The 17,788-nt window shown below is 39.0% G+C and overlaps 1 protein-coding gene across 6 annotated transcripts in view; it reads left to right on the top strand.

Moving 5' to 3' along the window:
- chd7 (chromodomain helicase DNA binding protein 7) overlaps positions 1-17,584 on the top strand; it is a 283,290-nt gene extending 265,706 nt beyond the window's left edge. For 5 of the 6 annotated variants that reach the window (XM_069921414.1, XM_069921413.1, XM_069921415.1 and 2 more), the window contains 5 exons: positions 157-603; positions 6,561-6,785; positions 8,059-8,199; positions 14,166-14,270; positions 15,117-17,584. In XM_069921414.1, the coding sequence (XP_069777515.1) occupies positions 157-603; positions 6,561-6,785; positions 8,059-8,199; positions 14,166-14,270; positions 15,117-16,028 (1,830 nt within the window). In that variant the 3' untranslated portion in view covers positions 16,029-17,584. The remainder of the gene's footprint in view (positions 1-156; positions 604-6,560; positions 6,786-8,058; positions 8,200-14,165; positions 14,271-15,116) is intronic. The other variant, XM_069921416.1, reaches the window with a different exon arrangement.
- The last annotated feature ends 204 nt before the right edge of the window (positions 17,585-17,788 follow it).

The raw sequence follows: 17,788 nt of genomic DNA, 5'->3' as shown, positions 1-17,788 counted from the left end.
CCTATATTTGCAAGGCAAGGTTTTAATATAGTTAAAATTTGTTATTGTTGAAATTCAAATAAATAATCAAGTCACCCCGACAGATTCAAAATAGTAAAGACATGGAAATATTTTGCATTTGATATCTATACCTGTATGTTTTTTTTTAAATTACAGGATGATGCAATGAACCTTTCAGCTCCAAGACAACGTAGGAGACGACGAAAGAAGATTGAAATAGAAGCTGAGCGAGCTGCAAGGCGAAGAAACCTGATGGAGATGGTAGCTCAGCTTCGTGAGTCCCAGGCAGCCTCAGATAGTGGACAGGAGAGAGCTGTGGATTTATCAAAAGCCTCCAGAGAGGCAAGAAGTTCTACCTCAGTCAGTAACCCTTCTATTAATCCCAAGTATGTTTTGCCGAATGCCTCTGTGCCAGTATCAGATGCCTATAAAGCCCATGTCGAAATGCTGCAAGCAGGCCTTTCACGAACACCAACTGGACACATGATAAATGGTTCACTAGTTGATGGGGAAATGCCAATAAAACGAAGAAGAGGAAGGAGGAAAAATGTAGAGGGACTTGATCTCTTATTTATGAACAATAAACGGACAACATTAAATGCTGTAAGTAATGTTCAAATGGAGAAAGCTCAGATTATTTTTGAATTTGTGTGTAATTTCTCTGACACCCCTATCGAGTGAAATCTGTTCAAATGAACACGGTTTTCCCTTTTTATTTTAACATATTGTTAAGGATTTAAGCAGGCTTTGTCACCTTGTTTGTCAGTAAATACGAGAAGAAACATTGCCTTTCAAATGATGTTGCTCAAAGGAGCATTTGTTTGGAAACTTTGAAAGGATAAGCAAATAAACAATCATGAAGTAGTTCATAGTTGAGTGGTCATGATGGGGTTATAGAAAAGGGCTCTATAAACAGCAACTTGAAAGTAAACAATTTGATTTGGTAATGTTGGTAAAGAATAAGCATCAGCTAAGGCACAAAATAATATCCTATTCTCTGTAATAGTGCCATGGACTATTTTACCTATATCAGGAAGTATAGACAGCATCTTGACCCCCTTTTGCACTTGCAAGAGATCCCAGGAATCAAATGCCGATCGGCCTTTAAAATGCCAAATGTGAAAGCAAAATCAGCTCAACGTCGGCATCGGATGATGTCATCTCTACCCCTAGTACAATCCCCGGTGTCTGCAGATGCCGGTATTGCAATCAAGCAAGTATGAAACGGGTAATTGCATCAGTAGAAGGTAGAACAGTCCTATCACAGCTATGAGATAATTCGGTACTGATTGATAGAATTTGGAGATGTTCTTATCAGTTGTGACTGCTTGAGGTCTGGAGGTGAGGAAATCCAGATTCCAGTTAAACAGTGGGGTATTGAGGCTGAGGTCTTGGTGTTTGCTATCAGTTTTGAGGGTATGATGGTGAATGCAATATATTGGTGTTTTTTGTCGCTTCTCAAAATATCTTCTTAACCAGTTTGAATCTGGCAAAATTTTGTTGGTGAGACACATGGATGGAAGGAAAATAGAGGATTATAGGGTAGGGAGGTTTTAGCATTTTTTTAAGGAGGCACATATGTTCTAGGAAACTCAATTAAGCGGGAGGTTTGAGCTAGTGGAGTTGTTCTAGTGAACCAGTGCGGACTCGAAAGGCCAACATGGCCTGTTTCCACTCCGTGAATGGTTATATGGTTAAACCCTTGCAAGTGTGAAAGCCTTCAGTGTCCCAGTTAAGAGTGAAAAGTCAAACCCCCATTCCTATCCCGACCCACTGAATGGCCAATTTAGTGGAATGCAAGTGTGAAAGGGGCTTTGGTTTATGATCCCATTTGATAGTGGCAGAGTTAATCTCACACCACTCATTTGTAACTCTTGCAGAAGGTTCAGAACAGTATCCAGACTGATTGTGACATTCATTACCATTCACCTGGGTTTGCAGTTGAAAGCAACAGAGCATAAAATATACTGTACAATCCTCCTTTGTAAATAATTTATCTTTGCATTGTTATCATGAAGGAAGTTCTGCTTTATGTCTAAGTTGAGAGAAACCAATTCATTCTGCAAACCAGGCAGGATCTTGGATGTTAAATGCAACTTAAATTCAGATTCTCTTCAGTGATCTAAAGTTGGGCTGCCTCCAAAAACAGATTTTGCATATTTTAGCAAAAAGTACATTATGTGCAGATGTATATATATTTAGGTTTAGACATATTTGGAATAAATTTGTCTAGTCAAATTAAGGAACATATTCTTGATTTGTGCAGAGTATAGATTTTTGTTTTGATTAATGTGGATATCACATTTATTGCCAAACCTTAATTATTCATGGGAAGGTGCTGATGAATAGCTACCTTGATCATTTCCAGATCAATTCTTAAATCTAGACTTGCAATGCAATGGGTTAGGTTTTTCTTGGATTTGGACCTAGGAAAATTGATGGAATGATATATTTCCACATCAGGATCACAAGTTGCATAAAGGAAAGTTTGGGGTTGATGGTATTCCCATACACCTGCTTCTATGTTGTAATGACTGCAAGGTATTTTGTCGAAATGACAGTGAGTTGCAGAACATCATTATTTGTGAATATTTTAGAGCTCTACTCATCTAGGCAAGTGCAGAGTACTCTGTTTTTATGGCTTTTAGAATGTGGAAAAGATTTGAGAAGACAACAGGAAATTCACTCACTACAGATTGCACTGTTGTCTTCATAAGAATTTGTATAAAGTGTTATTTTAAATGTTTAGTCTACATTAATCCCTAAAATCTTGATATGGTGATTAAGTATAATTAAATAACAAGAAGATATGGTTAGACTTGCTGGGTGTTATTGTTTAGAAGTACAGTACAACTCCAATTATCTGAAATTGGATTCTCCAATATCTTCATTTATCCAAAAAAAATTTAAATTTCAGATAAATGAAGATATCTGAAACAAATCAGAAATTCTCATTTATCCGAAATCTTTTCAGAGCCAAACTGACCTCACAGATTGGGGAAAAAAATTCGCTCAATGTGAAATTAGAACGACAGTTGTCCTCATTTCAGGTAACTCCCTCCCTCTCTCTTTCCATTTCCTCTTTACCTTCCCCTATTGATTTTTCTCTCCAACTCTCCCTCTCAAACTCGTTCCACTGTCTCCCAGCTGCAAGCATTTGGAAGAATCACTTGCCCCAGTGCCATCAAGGAGAGCGGCCTCCCGGACAGGAGCGAGACCTCGAGCTCAGTGGCGTTCCCTCCCCTCCTTTCTCCTTCCTTCCCACCCTCCTAAACACATTGAACGTCAACTCCGAATCCTTCCCTTGGCCTACTTCCCTGATGTGAGTGTGTGTTAGGCCTAAAGGGGGATTCGGGTATTGGGAGATTCAGGGAAACAGGAGCTCGCCGACTCGCCAGCAAGGGAAGCTCCCGAGATCGGTGGCAGTTGTGGATTTGTGTCAGGGATTGGCAGAGGTGGTTACGAGGTCTCAGTGATTGTCAGCAACGGTTGAGTTCATCTTGGTGATCAGAGGCACCCAGTATTTTTTTGCTGAGAATTAAACACTTTTAATGTTTAAAAAGTCTTCCCTTGTTGTTTGTTGTTGTTGAAACATTTATGTGTGATTTGCTGTTGCTACTGGGCTGTTTTTTAAATGACCAGATCGCCAAAAAAAAAGTTTATCCAGTAGGCCCAGTCCCGATCATTTTGAATAATTGGAGTTGTATTGTACTTATTTGAAATTATGTTACTGGCCATCTATTCGCCCAAGCCTGAATGTTGTCCAGCTTTTTCAGCATGGACAAGATTGTTTCATTATTCAAAAGGCATGAATGGAGCTGAACACTTCCACTCTTCAATAAACATCACTGATCAGATGTATTAAGGATAAGAAAATTATTGAAGAGACATAAATTATTATTCTGACAAATGATGCCGAGTCTGGGGTGATTCTGCTACTCTTAGTCACTCAAACACATCTTCTGTTTTCCAGGACTGAAGCACTTACCCATTCATTCCATTTAACTGTTTTTCCACTCACTCATTCATGCTACACTCTGTGAAATATTGCCCTGGTGTCTCTCTCTTGCCCAACATCAAGAATTCAGTTTCTAGATTTATGTGAGCTAAAAACCATTGTGAACTAGAGTCAATTAATGCTAACCAGATCAAAACTGCATTGGTGGTGTTGATGGAGAAAAAGTGCTGCTTGATATGCTTGTCAACAGTATTTGCCATCATTCACTGTAATTCTGGAAAGGTTATTGTGGCCAGGCAAAAGTAGACAGTTTCCCATTATAGAGAAATTTGGTAATTGGTACAGCTCAATCAAGTTTACAGATCTCCAGCAGTACATTCATTAATTGCAAAATCCCATTCTTTTAATTTCACATTATCAGAATCCCAGAGTTTTGTGCCAAATCATAATGTAATGTAAATCAAACTATTGACTAGTTTTCTGATGGTGTAAACTTCAGGAAGAGGCAGAGATGGGTTATCCATTTCATTTCTCTGGCTGAAGATGGTCTGTTCATGTTTATTGGGCTCTGCCATTATTGAGAATGGTATTTGTTGAGCTCCCTCTTGCTGCCTCATTGTCCTCCAGTGCTCATGACATGATATAATCCATTAGTTTTGGGCCACACAGCTTTACCTATCGGATGCTATTTCTGTTATTTTCTGGATATTTGGCAGATGGTTGCCAGGTGTTTTAAATTTAAATTTAGTGATGCTTCTCACATGCTCTTCTACATTTACTGAACCAATGATTGTCTAACTTGACGGTCAATTTAGTGAAGAATATGTCGAAAAGTGAAGTGACAGATTTTAGTAAAATGCGTTTTGGTTGTGTGTTGTGCCTACTGCCTCTTGGATGTTCAATTTTGACTGGCTAAATCAGATTTATAGTGGAGCTAGCGCAACATAAAGTGGAGCATGTAATCTGTGAAAGCAGGACCTTTTCTCAAAGCCAAGTAGATTGGCGAGTTTGACGTTGATCTGTTTTTTTAAATTATTTTAAAATGTAGACAATACAGCACAGTAACAGGCTATTTTAGTCCACAAGCCCGTGCACCCATTCACATCCAAATGACCTACAACCCCTGTTTCGAACAATGGGAGGAAACTGGAGTCCCTGGAGGAAACCCATGTAGACATGGGGAGAACATACAAACTCCTTACAGACAGCATGAGGTTCAAACCCCAGTCCCGATCGCTGCTGCTGTAATAGCATTACACTAATTACTACGTTAACTGTAACACCCCTATCATTATAGATCCGTGCCTTTTACGATCAGTAATGCTGCTACTCAACCACAATTGATAATGTTTATAAATTCCTTGCTAGTTGCATTCTTTGTCCTTGCTGCCTTTGTGTTACTTCAAATAACATTCAAAGTGGAAGAATATTTGGCTCATCAGCTAAAGGAAGATGAAGGGTATTAAAGAATATACTTTTCTTGACCATATTTGATATTATACTCAGATTTTGTGGTGTGTGAAATCATTGTTGAGCACTCCATTGCCAGTCCCTGGTGACTGCATGTTATTGTGCTTCACTTCAGCTACTCTGTCTTGCAGGTGTGACAGGATATACCGATAATATTGGCATTGGAGCTGAATACTGTGATGCTGCGAGTATGGCTCAAGCAATTGCTTGATTTTTACCCTATGGCAGCTCTCCTGATTTTCTAAATGTTTAAGAAAGAGACTTTGTTGGGTAAACATTGTTGACTGGGTCTTTGCTGGTTTTGTTGTTATTCATTGCAGTAGTTTCATAAAATTGAATGGCTTCTGTATTTCATGCAGCAATTAGGGGCTGGTTGTATACCGTCTGTGTGAAATCACATGAACCAGATTGGATAAACATTGCAGATTTGCTTCCCTATATTTTTGTAATAGTTCATTTTAATTAGATAATTGTTGTATTGTGCAGTAATGTGGCATGATTACCAATTTATGGCAAAGCTCGATTGTCCAAAATAATTTTTGTATATGTGCTACAATCCTGTCTTTCAGCCAATGGGACAGTTCACTGTTTTTGCTAGTTCTTGAAAGGAAAGCAAACTTGATCTTCAATAGCATCTTGGCTTAAGGTCAAAATTCAAACAAATATTTGGCAAGACTGACATCATCCAAAAATTTAAATTTTCAAAGTCCGCGACCTTTCTAAAGAACTGTTTTATTGAAAAAGGTCAACTTTAACTTTGATTCTGTTCACTAATGTACTTAACTTGTATATTTACACATTTTTTTCTACAGATGTTAAAATATAAAATATTTAGCTACTTGATTTCAGCTTTTTCCATTCCAATTTTTTTCCAAATAAATTCAAATTCTAAAAATTCTGTTGGTGGTATTTGAACTAATGTTCTCTAAAGTATGAGGATAATACCTTGATAGTCTGGAGAAATTTTTATGCTTCACCCCCTTGGTGTGCTCCATAATTTATTAAGTCATGTACGTTTTAAAATAATCCCTCACATCTGAATCCTAAATGATGTGTACCTGCATACTAGAAACTCAAATTCAAACTATCTGAGTTATTTGCAGTATTAGTAATAATACATTTCTATATACAGGATGATGCAGAAGTGACCAAAGCTTTTGAGGAGAGCATGCAAACAGCATCACAACTAAGAAACATTCCATCTCCTGGTCAATTGGACCCAGAGGCACACATCCCTGTTGTTAACTTGGAAGATGGGACCAGGCTTGGAGGCGAAGCTGCACCTAAAAATAAAGATTTGGTGGAATGGCTAAAAGTTCACCCAGCTTATACAGTGGATATGCCTAGTTATGTACCAGTAAGTACTGAAGAACAAATGTTAACTGGTATGTTCAAAAGGCAATACCAATTTACCATAAAAACTTGCAAGCAAGTCTTCATTACCCAAAACAAACAACATTAAGGCTTGCCCCGGCAGAATATTTTCAATTGAATGACAACATTTGTAAATTATGACTAAGCTTTGTGGTTTTTCAGAAATGTGCTGATTTTGTGACTTCTCTTTTTGGAAGATATATCAACATACTTTGTTTTCTTTTTGGAGACAAATATTAAAATGTTTGCTTTGGCTTGAAGAAATGACTTGTTTAAAGGGTAATTATAGGTGAATTAATAGATTAAAATTCAGTATAGGGATGGGTTCAGGAGGACAAGGCACATATCTGATATAGATCGACGCAATAAATGGTGTCACTGCTAAAATGGTATGTTAAGGCTTATTAATTACAGATGATCTGAATAGAGGATATGTAAACAGGTAGAGGGGAGGAAATATGTTCTGATGTAAAATGCTGCAGCTGATGAAAATCTGAAAGTAAGAGAATGGAGGAAATGCTTAAGAGGAGAGAAAAAAAACGAGTTAACATTCAAAGCCACTGGCCCGTTTTATCACAAACTGGAAAGGCTGGTTATCTGGATTCTTGCTGTCCTTCTGACTCCATCGTAACTAGTCATAAGATGAGATGCATTTCCTCAAAAGCTTGCATTGAAACAGTGGGGTTGCAATGTAAAATTAAAGTGATAGGAAACTAGGAATTTGGGTGGCATTGAGTTAGGATGGGTCCAAAGGGAATCTGGAAAACATCTTGCCAGCAATCATGAGAAATGTGCAAGAAAACTCTTTGCCTTGGAATTCCTTGCAGTCTCTATCTTCAGAACAAGATATTCCAATCCCTATCCTAAAAGCAGTTTTGTTCTCTATTGTTTATAGGCCTCAATCAAATTTAATAGGAACGAGCTGAATTGTCAACAGTCGGTTCCTTCGTCCAAGACACATTCTAAAATCAGCGCTCCATTGATGTATTGAGTTAACAAACTGTCTTGAAACTATAAATTCTACATATGTGTGGAATATAGATTATAATTCCACATAACAGAACTTAGACTAAATTTGAAAGATTGAAATTCTCAAAAAATAGGTATATGAAATAAAACAACCATTAAAACACTAATGCTAAAATGAGATATTTAGCAATGTTAACCATGTGAATGTATTCTACAGGACTGAATAATTTGTTTAAACATGCATGCTCCAAAATGACAAATGGATAACCTTTATCATTTTTCTACAGAAGAGTGGAGAAGTGCTGTTGACCCCATTTCAGAAACCTAAACAGAAAAGACATCGCTGCAGAAATCCTAACAAATTGGATGTTAACACTTTGACAGGAGATGAAAGAGTTCCTGTTGTTAATAAAAGAAATGGAAAAAAGGTATGGCTATTTGCAGATAAAGTTAATAATCAAGTTTACTATGCTTTAGCCAATTGATGCTTTGTGTCAATACTAAACTATTAAAAATTCTAGGCAATTAACATGCCGATGGAAACAGCACAAAAACTGATGTCCTCATATCAGTTTTATTACAGCCATATTATCAATGCCCCAGGGTGCTTTACATGAATTAATTTTGACCTGCTGTAACTATTTTGCATCTGGAAATGAGAGCTGCTTTGGGCACAGCAAGATCTTGAAAGTACCAAATCTTATCACTGATAAGTAATTCAATTTTCTTCTGTTTTGGTTGAGGAAGGAATATTAAGAAAGCTGTTTAGTTGTGAGAGAGTTGTGCTATCAAGAGTTTCATATTCATATGAATTGCCAACAAAACTCTGTTACAACTTTTTTTGGGAGTCAATGGGGATTTGTGATGATGTAAAAATATTGAAATAACTAATTTCAAAATTACACATGACAAATGGTAAGCATAATTTAATATTCATAAAACAAATCTTCTCAAAAAATGGATTGTTCATATTACATACTATTTACATTAAAAAATAGAAGTAAACAAGGAATCTGCAGATTCTGGGGTTCTAGTGCAAAACATAAGTGTGGAAGAAACTCAGCAGGCCATGCAGCATCCATCGAAAGCAAAAGGCATTCAATGTTTCAGAGCTCTTCTCAGCTTTTTTTTCATCCTCTCATCTGTATTCACCTGTTACCTGATAACCTATGTTACTTCCTCACCACCTTTTTATTGAGCCATTTGCCTGACTTTTTGGCAGTCCTGACCTCAGGCCAAAAAGGCAACTACTTTTTGCTTTGCATAGATGCTGCATGACCAAGTTACTTCGGCACTTTTTTGTACTATGTTAGAAAGTAGTTTGTTTTCTGGTTCTTTTAGATATTTCATTAACATTGTTTTCTCTATTTCTGATGTAAGAAAAGGCACACGTATGTAAGATAAATAGGGGATTATGGATGTGAAGTCGGAAAGGATTAGATTGTTGTGGACTAGATTTACATAGGGCGGGGGCCAAAGGGCCTGTACTGTTGTAACATTCTATTCTATTACTGCATTTCGTTTAAATATGCAGTTGATTGGTTGATGAATTTTGATTTTGTAAACAATCAACCATGTTTTTAAATATTTTAAAACCTGCAGTCTGGGTAAAGCTGTAAAATAGCAAGAAAATATTGGAATTTGTCTGTAGGTCCTGACGTGGTAATGCAAGACTGTGTGAATCAGTAAGTTATAAGTGCATGTAACATGGGTTCAAAAGAAATCATGGACTTTGAATTGAGAATGCAAGAAGTTTTTTTTTTCCTGAGTCAATAAGTTAAGGAACTAAAAAGAATACAGTTGATTTCAGATCTGCTGTGTAATATGAGCTCCTGCTGAAATTGCTGAAATGAAAGGTGTTAACCAGCGCATCCATAAAAATTCCATTGATTCTTCAATTCCACAGAGAGGAAGATTGCTAATATAATGCCAGTATTTTTTTTAAAAATAAGGGGAGAGGGGAACATACAAAATCAAAGAAACTATCCTGACATCAATGATAAGGAAATAATGGTAGCATGGCAGCGTCGGTGCAAATTAACACAACATTGTGAAAATGACTTTTTGAATAGTACAGCCTCAAAGGGCTGAATGGCCTAATCCTTCTGTTTCATTGTTATGTGAGAATCATTTTATTATTGCCCTCCATGAGGAAAAAAGGTCAGTATTTTATTTTAGTTTTATTTAACATTGATTATGTTAAACATCAAATCTTTGTTTTCACAGCTTAGATTTTTTGATGGTTATTAATAGTTGTATTTTCAAAATCTGACCATGATGATTGGTATTTTGGAGTTAAACAGTTTGTTTTTAACAAAATATTGATTTAATTCATTACTAAAGTTTTCAAATGAAGTCACATGGATAAAATTTGAGAATTGGAGAATTTCTTTGCTGAGAGTATAGACTGCCTAATTGTCAACAGGAGATAGAGAACCAATATAAGGACAAATACAATATAAGGACAATACCATACTGCAATCCACTGAAGAGGTACTGGGCTTCTCCTCCAGGAAAAACAAGGACTGGTTTGACGAAAACAGCCAGGAAATCCAGGAGCTGCTGGCAAAGAAGCGAGCTGCCCACCAGGCTCACCTTACAAAGCCGTCCTGTCCAGAGAAGAAACAAGCCTTCCGTCGCGCATGCAGCCATCTTCAGCGCAAACTCCGGGAGATCCAAAATGAGTGGTGGACTAGCCTCGCCAAACGAACCCAGCTCAGCGCGGACATTGGCGACTTCAGGGGTTTCTACGAGGCTCTAAAGGCTGTGTACGGCCCCTCACCCCAAGTCCAAAGCCCGCTGCGCAGCTCAGACGGCAAAGTCCTCCTCAGCGACAAGATCTCCATCCTCAACCGATGGTCAGAACACTTCCAATCTCTTTTCAGTGCCAACCGCTCAGTCCAAGATTCCGCCCTGCTCCAGCTCCCTCAACAGCCCCTAAGGCTAGAGCTGGATGAGGTTCCCACCCTGGATGAGACATATAAGGCAATCGAACAACTGAAAAGTGGCAAAGCAGCAGGTATGGATGGAATCCCCCCAGAAGTCTGGAAGGCTGGCGGCAAAACTCTGCATGCCAAACTGCATGAGTTTTTCAAGCTTTGTTGGAACCAAGGAAAACTGCCTCAGGATCTTCGTGATGCCACCATCATCACCCTGTACAAAAACAAAGGCGAGAAATCAGACTGCTCAAACTACAGGGGAATCACGTTGCTCTCCATTGCAGGCAAAATCTTCGCTAGGATTCTACTAAATAGAATAATACCTAGTGTCGCCGAGAATATTCTCCCAGAATCACAGTGCGGCTTTCGCGCAAACAGAGGAACTACTGACATGGTCTTTGCCCTCAGACAGCTCTAAGAAAAGTGCAGAGAACAAAACAAAGGACTCTACATCACCTTTGTTGACCTCACCAAAGCCTTCGACACCGTGAGCAGGAAAGGGCTTTGGCAAATACTAGAGTGCATCGGATGTCCCCCAAAGTTCCTCAACATGATTATCCAACTGCACGAAAACCAACAAGGTCGGGTCAGATACAGCAATGAGCTCTCTGAACCCTTCTCCATTAACAATGGCGTGAAGCAAGGCTGTGTTCTCGCACCAACCCTCTTTTCAATCTTCTTCAGCATGATGCTGAACCAAGCCATGAAAGACCCCAACAATGAAGACGCTGTTTACATCCGGTACCGCACGGATGGCAGTCTCTTCAATCTGAGGCGCCTGCAAGCTCACACCAAGACACAAGAGAAACTTGTCCGTGAACTACTCTTTGCAGACGATGCCGCTTTAGTTGCCCATTCAGAGCCAGCTCTTCAGCGCTTGACGTCCTGCTTTGCGGAAACTGCCAAAATGTTTGGCCTGGAAGTCAGCCTGAAGAAAACTGAGGTCCTCCATCAGCCAGCTCCCCACCATGACTACCAGCCCCCCCACATCTCCATCGGGCACACAAAACTCAAAATGGTCAACCAGTTTACCTATCTCGGCTGCACCATTTCATCAGATGCAAGGATCGACAATGAGATAGTCAACAGACTCGCCAAGGCAAATAGCGCCTTTGGAAGACTACACAAAAGAGTCTGGAAAAACAACCAACTGAAAAACCTCACAAAGATAAGCGTATACAGAGCCGTTGTCATACCCACACTCCTGTTCGGCTCCGAATCATGGGTCCTCTACCGGCACCACCTACGGCTCCTAGAACGCTTCCACCAGCGTTGTCTCCGCTCCATCCTCAACATCCATTGGAGCGCTTTCATCCCTAACGTCGAAGTACTCAAGATGGCAGAGGTCGACAGCATCGAGTCCACGCTGCTGAAGATCCAGCCGCGCTGGATGGGTCACGTCTCCAGAATGGAGGACCATCGCCTTCCCAAGATCGTGTTATATGGCGAGCTCTCCACTGGCCACCGTGACAGAGGTGCACCAAAGAAAAGGTACAAGGACTGCCTAAAGAAATCTCTTGGTGCCTGCCACATTGACCACCGCCAGTGGGCTGATAACGCCTCAAACCATGCATCTTGGCACCTCACAGTTTGGCGGGCAGCAACCTCCTTTGAAGAAGACCGCAGAGCCCACCTCACTGACAAAAGGCAAAGGAGGAAAAACCTAACACCCAACCCCAACCAACCAATTTTCCCCTGCAACCGCTGCAACCGTGTCTGCCTGTCCCGCATCGGACTTGTCAGCCACAAACGAGCCTGCAGCTGACGTGGACTTTTTACCCCCTCCATAAATCTTCGTCCACGAAGCCAAGCCAAAGAAGATAAGGACAAATATCACAGAGATACAGGACTAATGGGGTTTAAGTGGAAGACTATTTTGATTTTTCCAATATTAAATAGACCATTTTATTGAAAAGGAACTCATGAGGGGAAACAGGGTTATGAAATAACTCAGCTTTTAAGTAATTTATAGACAAGACTACACAGGGGAAGTGCAAGATATATTTAGGCAATAAATGTCAATCTGTATGTGGAACTAGAGGACATGGGTGGGGTCTATTTTCAACTATATTCACCGAGGAGAGCTAATTTGAGCTAGAGTGTTCAGGGACATGGGTGGGGCTGGCGGTGGGGGGGGGGGGGGGGGGGAGGGGGGAATCCTGAATCGTTGGTTTTAAAAAAGAGATATGAGGTGTCTTAGTGGGCTTTAAAATGGGTAAAGCCCTGGTTCTAATCTAAAGTGCTGTAGAAATCAAAAGAGGAGATTGCTGGGCCCTGACAGAACTTTTTAAATCTTTGTTGGCTTTGCATGAGGTGCCAATTGATGGAAGAATGTCAAATTTGGTACCTTTTATTCAAGGAGGACAGCAGAAATAAACCTGGCAACAACAAGCCTGTAGGTCTAATGCCAGAGGAAGGGACTTATTGGGAAAAAAAAATTGAGGAACATGATTAATGTGCATTTAGATAGGTAGAGATTAATCAAAGCATGGATATGTTAGGGGAGATGCTGTCTAACTAATGAAAATGAATTTTTCAAGGAGTTAACAAAATTTTGTGGCGTGGATTGTAAACGGTGTCGTCCACGTATTTCAGTGAGGCCTTTGACAAGTCGAAAGGATTAGAGACAATGGATCTGAAGTAATTAAGCAGATTGGAATAAAAGTTGGCTTGTTTATACATGGTAGAGAGTGATGGTGAAAGGCTGTTGTGATAGGGAAATATGTACCACTGGTATATTACATGAATCGGTGCTGGAACTTTTACCATTTTTCATATACATGAACAATGTGGATATGAATATAACAAAAGGGTCTTTGAAGATGACAGCACAAGTAGATATGGTAGTGAAGAAAATCTGCAGAATGAGGGCCTTGGTGAGGCTTTGCATACAAGTGCAGGGAAATTATGGTACATTTATAAAACATTGGCTAGCCCATAACCAGAGTATTATGTGTAATTCTGGTCACCACCGTATAGAAGAACTTGATTGCACTAGAAAGGTTACAGAGGACAGGCTTGTGTTGCCAGGGATTGGATATATTTCAATAATGAGGCTGAAATTGTTTTCACTGAAGGGGGAGGGGGGAAATCTGATCAAGAAATGCAAAACTGAGGGGCCTAACACTTGGATAGCAAGAAACTTCTACCCAAAATACATGTTTAAAAAAAAGCTGCGGACATTGGTTTTGCTTAATGTGGATCTGATGAAGGACTTTTTTTCACACACTGGGTGTTTGGAGTCTGGAATGCTGTGCTGAGGTGACTGATGTAGATAGATACACTGACAACATTTAAGTAATGTAGACAAGCACTTGAATTCCTAAACCATTGAAAATGGGATTCGTATTGATGGTGATTGGAATGGGTCCATTTCTGTGCTCTGTGACTCTAGTATGTGACTTACATATGTAAAAACAATTCTCAAGTTATTCATACTTTTTTATGTTTATTAGATGGGTGGAGCCATGGCCCCACCAATGAAAGACTTGCCAAGATGGCTTGAAGAAAACCCTGAGTTTGCCGTTGCGCCTGATTGGGCTGATGTAGTCAAACAATCTGTAAGTATGACTTCTGTTACCAGGGCCACCCTTAAAATAAAAAGATTGTGTTTGTGAATCTGTGTATAACAATGGCATTTATTTGTTGTGCTTCATTCGGCTCCATTGAGATGTCAATGCGACTGACTTTCAGAAATAAAGCTCAACACACCCATTGCTCATTTAGTGCAGAGGCCAGAGGATGAATTGCAGTCCCTTTTAATTTTGGACTTTATTTCTGTTCAAGATTAAAGGTTTACCTAATTAGTTTTATTCCAGATCAGTTAAAGTTCTCTAAAGTTATGATTTTTTTTGAACTAAGTTGTAATTGATGGCAACTGACTTGCGTTCATTTTAAATGTCATCTTTTGTGAAACAATGTCATGACTTGTTTATGTTTTATAAAATGGAATTACTTTTTGAAAGCTAATTCAGCATCGTGGTTCTCAATTTGAGCCAAATACTTTTTTGGAAAGTTATTGATGCACTCTATTGCTTCTAGAATCTAGCTTTTCTTTGCTTCACTCACACTGTCGTGTGCTCATATTTTTGTGGGTGAAGATAATGTTCCTGATGATGGAAAGTCTCATTTCGCACTTATCCATCAAATGCCTGAAATTGGTTTCCCCTAAGTGTTGGCATCATATGTTGGCTGAATTTGTATTTGAAATGTCACCTTTATCTTGTCACTGCAGCACTGGAACATTTATGTACAGATGCACGGTATTTGGGAATTTGTATTCAATATTATGGGTGATATTAATGTGTAATCAAAATTAAATGTTTAAACTGTAACTCAGTGATAAGGAGTTTAGTGCAGTTTAGGGTTCATTGCAGTAACCCTGCTGTTTATTTTTTTGCCCCCAGGGTTTTTTACCAGAGTCCATGTTTGACCGTGTTCTCACTGGACCAGTTGTTAGAGAAGAGGGAGCAAGTCGAAGAGGAAGACGGCCGAAGAGCGAGATTGCCAAAGCTGCAGTGGCGGCTGCTGCTTCAGCTTCAGGAGTAAACCCACTACTGATGAACAGTCTTTTTGCTGGAATGGATCTTGCAAGCCTCCAGAACTTGCAAAACCTGCAAAGTCTTCAGTTGGCTGGACTGATGGGCTTTCCGTCAGGCCTTGCTACAGCTGCTACAGGAGGAGATACAAAAAGTCCTGCTTCTTTACTACCACTGATGCTGCCAGGCATGGCAGGACTTCCCAATATGTTTGGACTAGGAAGCTTGTTAAGCAACCCCTTGACTGCTACAGCTAGTACTTCTTCAGCAGCATCGGGTCCAAGTGAAACAGAAAGTGGTATTTCATCCAAGACAGAAACTGATAAAGAAAATGAAAAAGAAAATGAAGATAAGGAGATAAATAGCACAGAATCTACAGTTGATTCTAATAGTGCAAGTTCAAGCTCTTTCACAGCTACTGCAACCACTGGACTATCCAACAATCCTCTTGCATTCAACCCATTCTTGCTTTCCACAATGGCTCCCGGATTATTCTACCCATCTATGTTTCTTCCTCCTGGCCTGGGAATGACCTTATCTGGCTTTCCTCATACTGCACTGGCTGGACTGCAGAGCACAGCAAGTTCGAATGATGACAAGGAGGATAAGACAGATGGCAAAACTGAAGACAGCAGTTTTGTTGAAGGAGAAGCCAACTCTGATGACAGTGATCCAGTGGCAAGCCCCAGTAAACCAGCAGATTCTTCTCTTGTGGAAGATGAATTGGCACAAGCAACAGGGTTGGACTCGGTTGAGGGAGAAGAGGAAGATGAGGATTAATTACATTTCCAGTTACTTAAGTGTTTTAAAACTCTTAAAGTCGTAGTCCTACTGTTTACATATTCATTAAATGTCCACACATAGTTTTTTAAGCTATCTTTGTAACATAGTGTAGCAAATTTCCAAGTCATGTTATGCAGATGTCAAAGATGTCTTGGTCATAAGTATTATGCAGTGCATTATTTATTATCCTAGAAGCGATATCAATTTCAAAATTGTGTCTGAATTTAAGGAATGAAGTTAAAATAAATGCTCTGCTTTTTGTTTTTCACCATTTGGTAATTCGTGATAGGCAACAAACTTCAATCATGACATGTGATTGTTAGTGACCGAAGCAGTTTCTGCTGATAAAAGAATAATGAAGATGTATATTTAACATTGCTGTGAAGAGCACAGATGGACAAAAGTCATTGTAGAACATATCTTGCCTATAGATTTGACTGTATATAGAGTCCACACTGACAATCCCCACGATAGTGTGAAGGTCTCACCCCAGAGGCACAGCAATAACTTGGCAGCTGTTGAATGTTTTTTTTAAAATCTGGACAATAAAAGGCCTGAAGGGTGACACAATTTCTGACATAAACTACAGTTGATTTGCATTGTCTCATGATTTTTTTTCTTGTAATGCACTGTTGTAAACAAAATTCAGGTACATTTCTCTAAAGAACTTTGTTACTTTAGCCACAAAGTTAAACAGCATTACCTCAGTTCTACTAGCATTGAAGTTTACAAACATGACTTTGTAAATGTATGTTTTCTTTGTTGTGATGTTTTTTAAAAAAATTTGAAAACTGCTATCATGTAAGATAAGATGTAAATTCCTGCCAACTGTAGTAACAATGCTTTTAATAAAAGTGACCCATGATATGCAGCGACATGTACTGTAGAAAAAGCAAAACTCTAGAGAAACCAAATTATGATTGGTGTTCACTAGTTACATTGTTTAGTAGCAATAGAAACACATACCATATTCTGGCTCCTGGAAAGTTTTTGTTTTGGTTTTATTGGTGAAGTAAATGTTTACAAATGGATAATACATGTACTTAAAATACAAAGAAATTTAGCTTTATTATTAAACCAATTCAGTATTAGGTATCCTGGTTTCGTTATGTTCTGTTCTCTTGACCTATTAGAAATGCTGATGGTATACCACACAGCATTCATTGTAACCAATATGTTGGTAGCAACAGAAATTAAGACTTTCTCATTGAGCAGGTGTCACATTACATAGCTGGAAGAAGCAACTGTGGATGAGCTAGGATTGTAAAAACAAAATAGAGTTGAGTCAGGCAAATCCACACTTCATAATGCTGTAATGCCATCTTGTTACATGACAGCTGGTGCAATTATTCATTTCAAGTCATAAAAGAAAATTTATTAAATCAATGAGGTTAAATTTGATTAACCTTAGTCTGATTTCTAACAATGCAATTCAATGCCTACAATAACCTGCTTGAAGAAAAAATTTTGAGAAATTGTAATGCAGTGTTTCTTGTGTGATGTGAGTTTTTCCACAATCAGTGAATAATAAATCCAATATTGCAGCTTCAAAAGGAGTTGTTCTGTTTGGAAGTGTGAAGATGCAGTTTTCACTCCTGGAAATCTACTCTTTCAATACTGATGCTAACCACTTCTTGAAAACGTTGCTGTTCAGGTATACATTAAAGGAAAATTGCAGAAAACTAGTTTGATTTCCAATTGGTTTATTCCCAGTCGCAGTAAATCTACCTGTTTATTTAGCTTTGCAAGTCATGCAT

Source organism: Narcine bancroftii, chromosome 2 (genome assembly GCF_036971445.1).
Source record: "Narcine bancroftii isolate sNarBan1 chromosome 2, sNarBan1.hap1, whole genome shotgun sequence".
Lineage (NCBI taxonomy): Eukaryota > Metazoa > Chordata > Chondrichthyes > Torpediniformes > Narcinidae > Narcine > Narcine bancroftii.
This window is presented reverse-complemented; position numbering and strand designations above follow the sequence as displayed.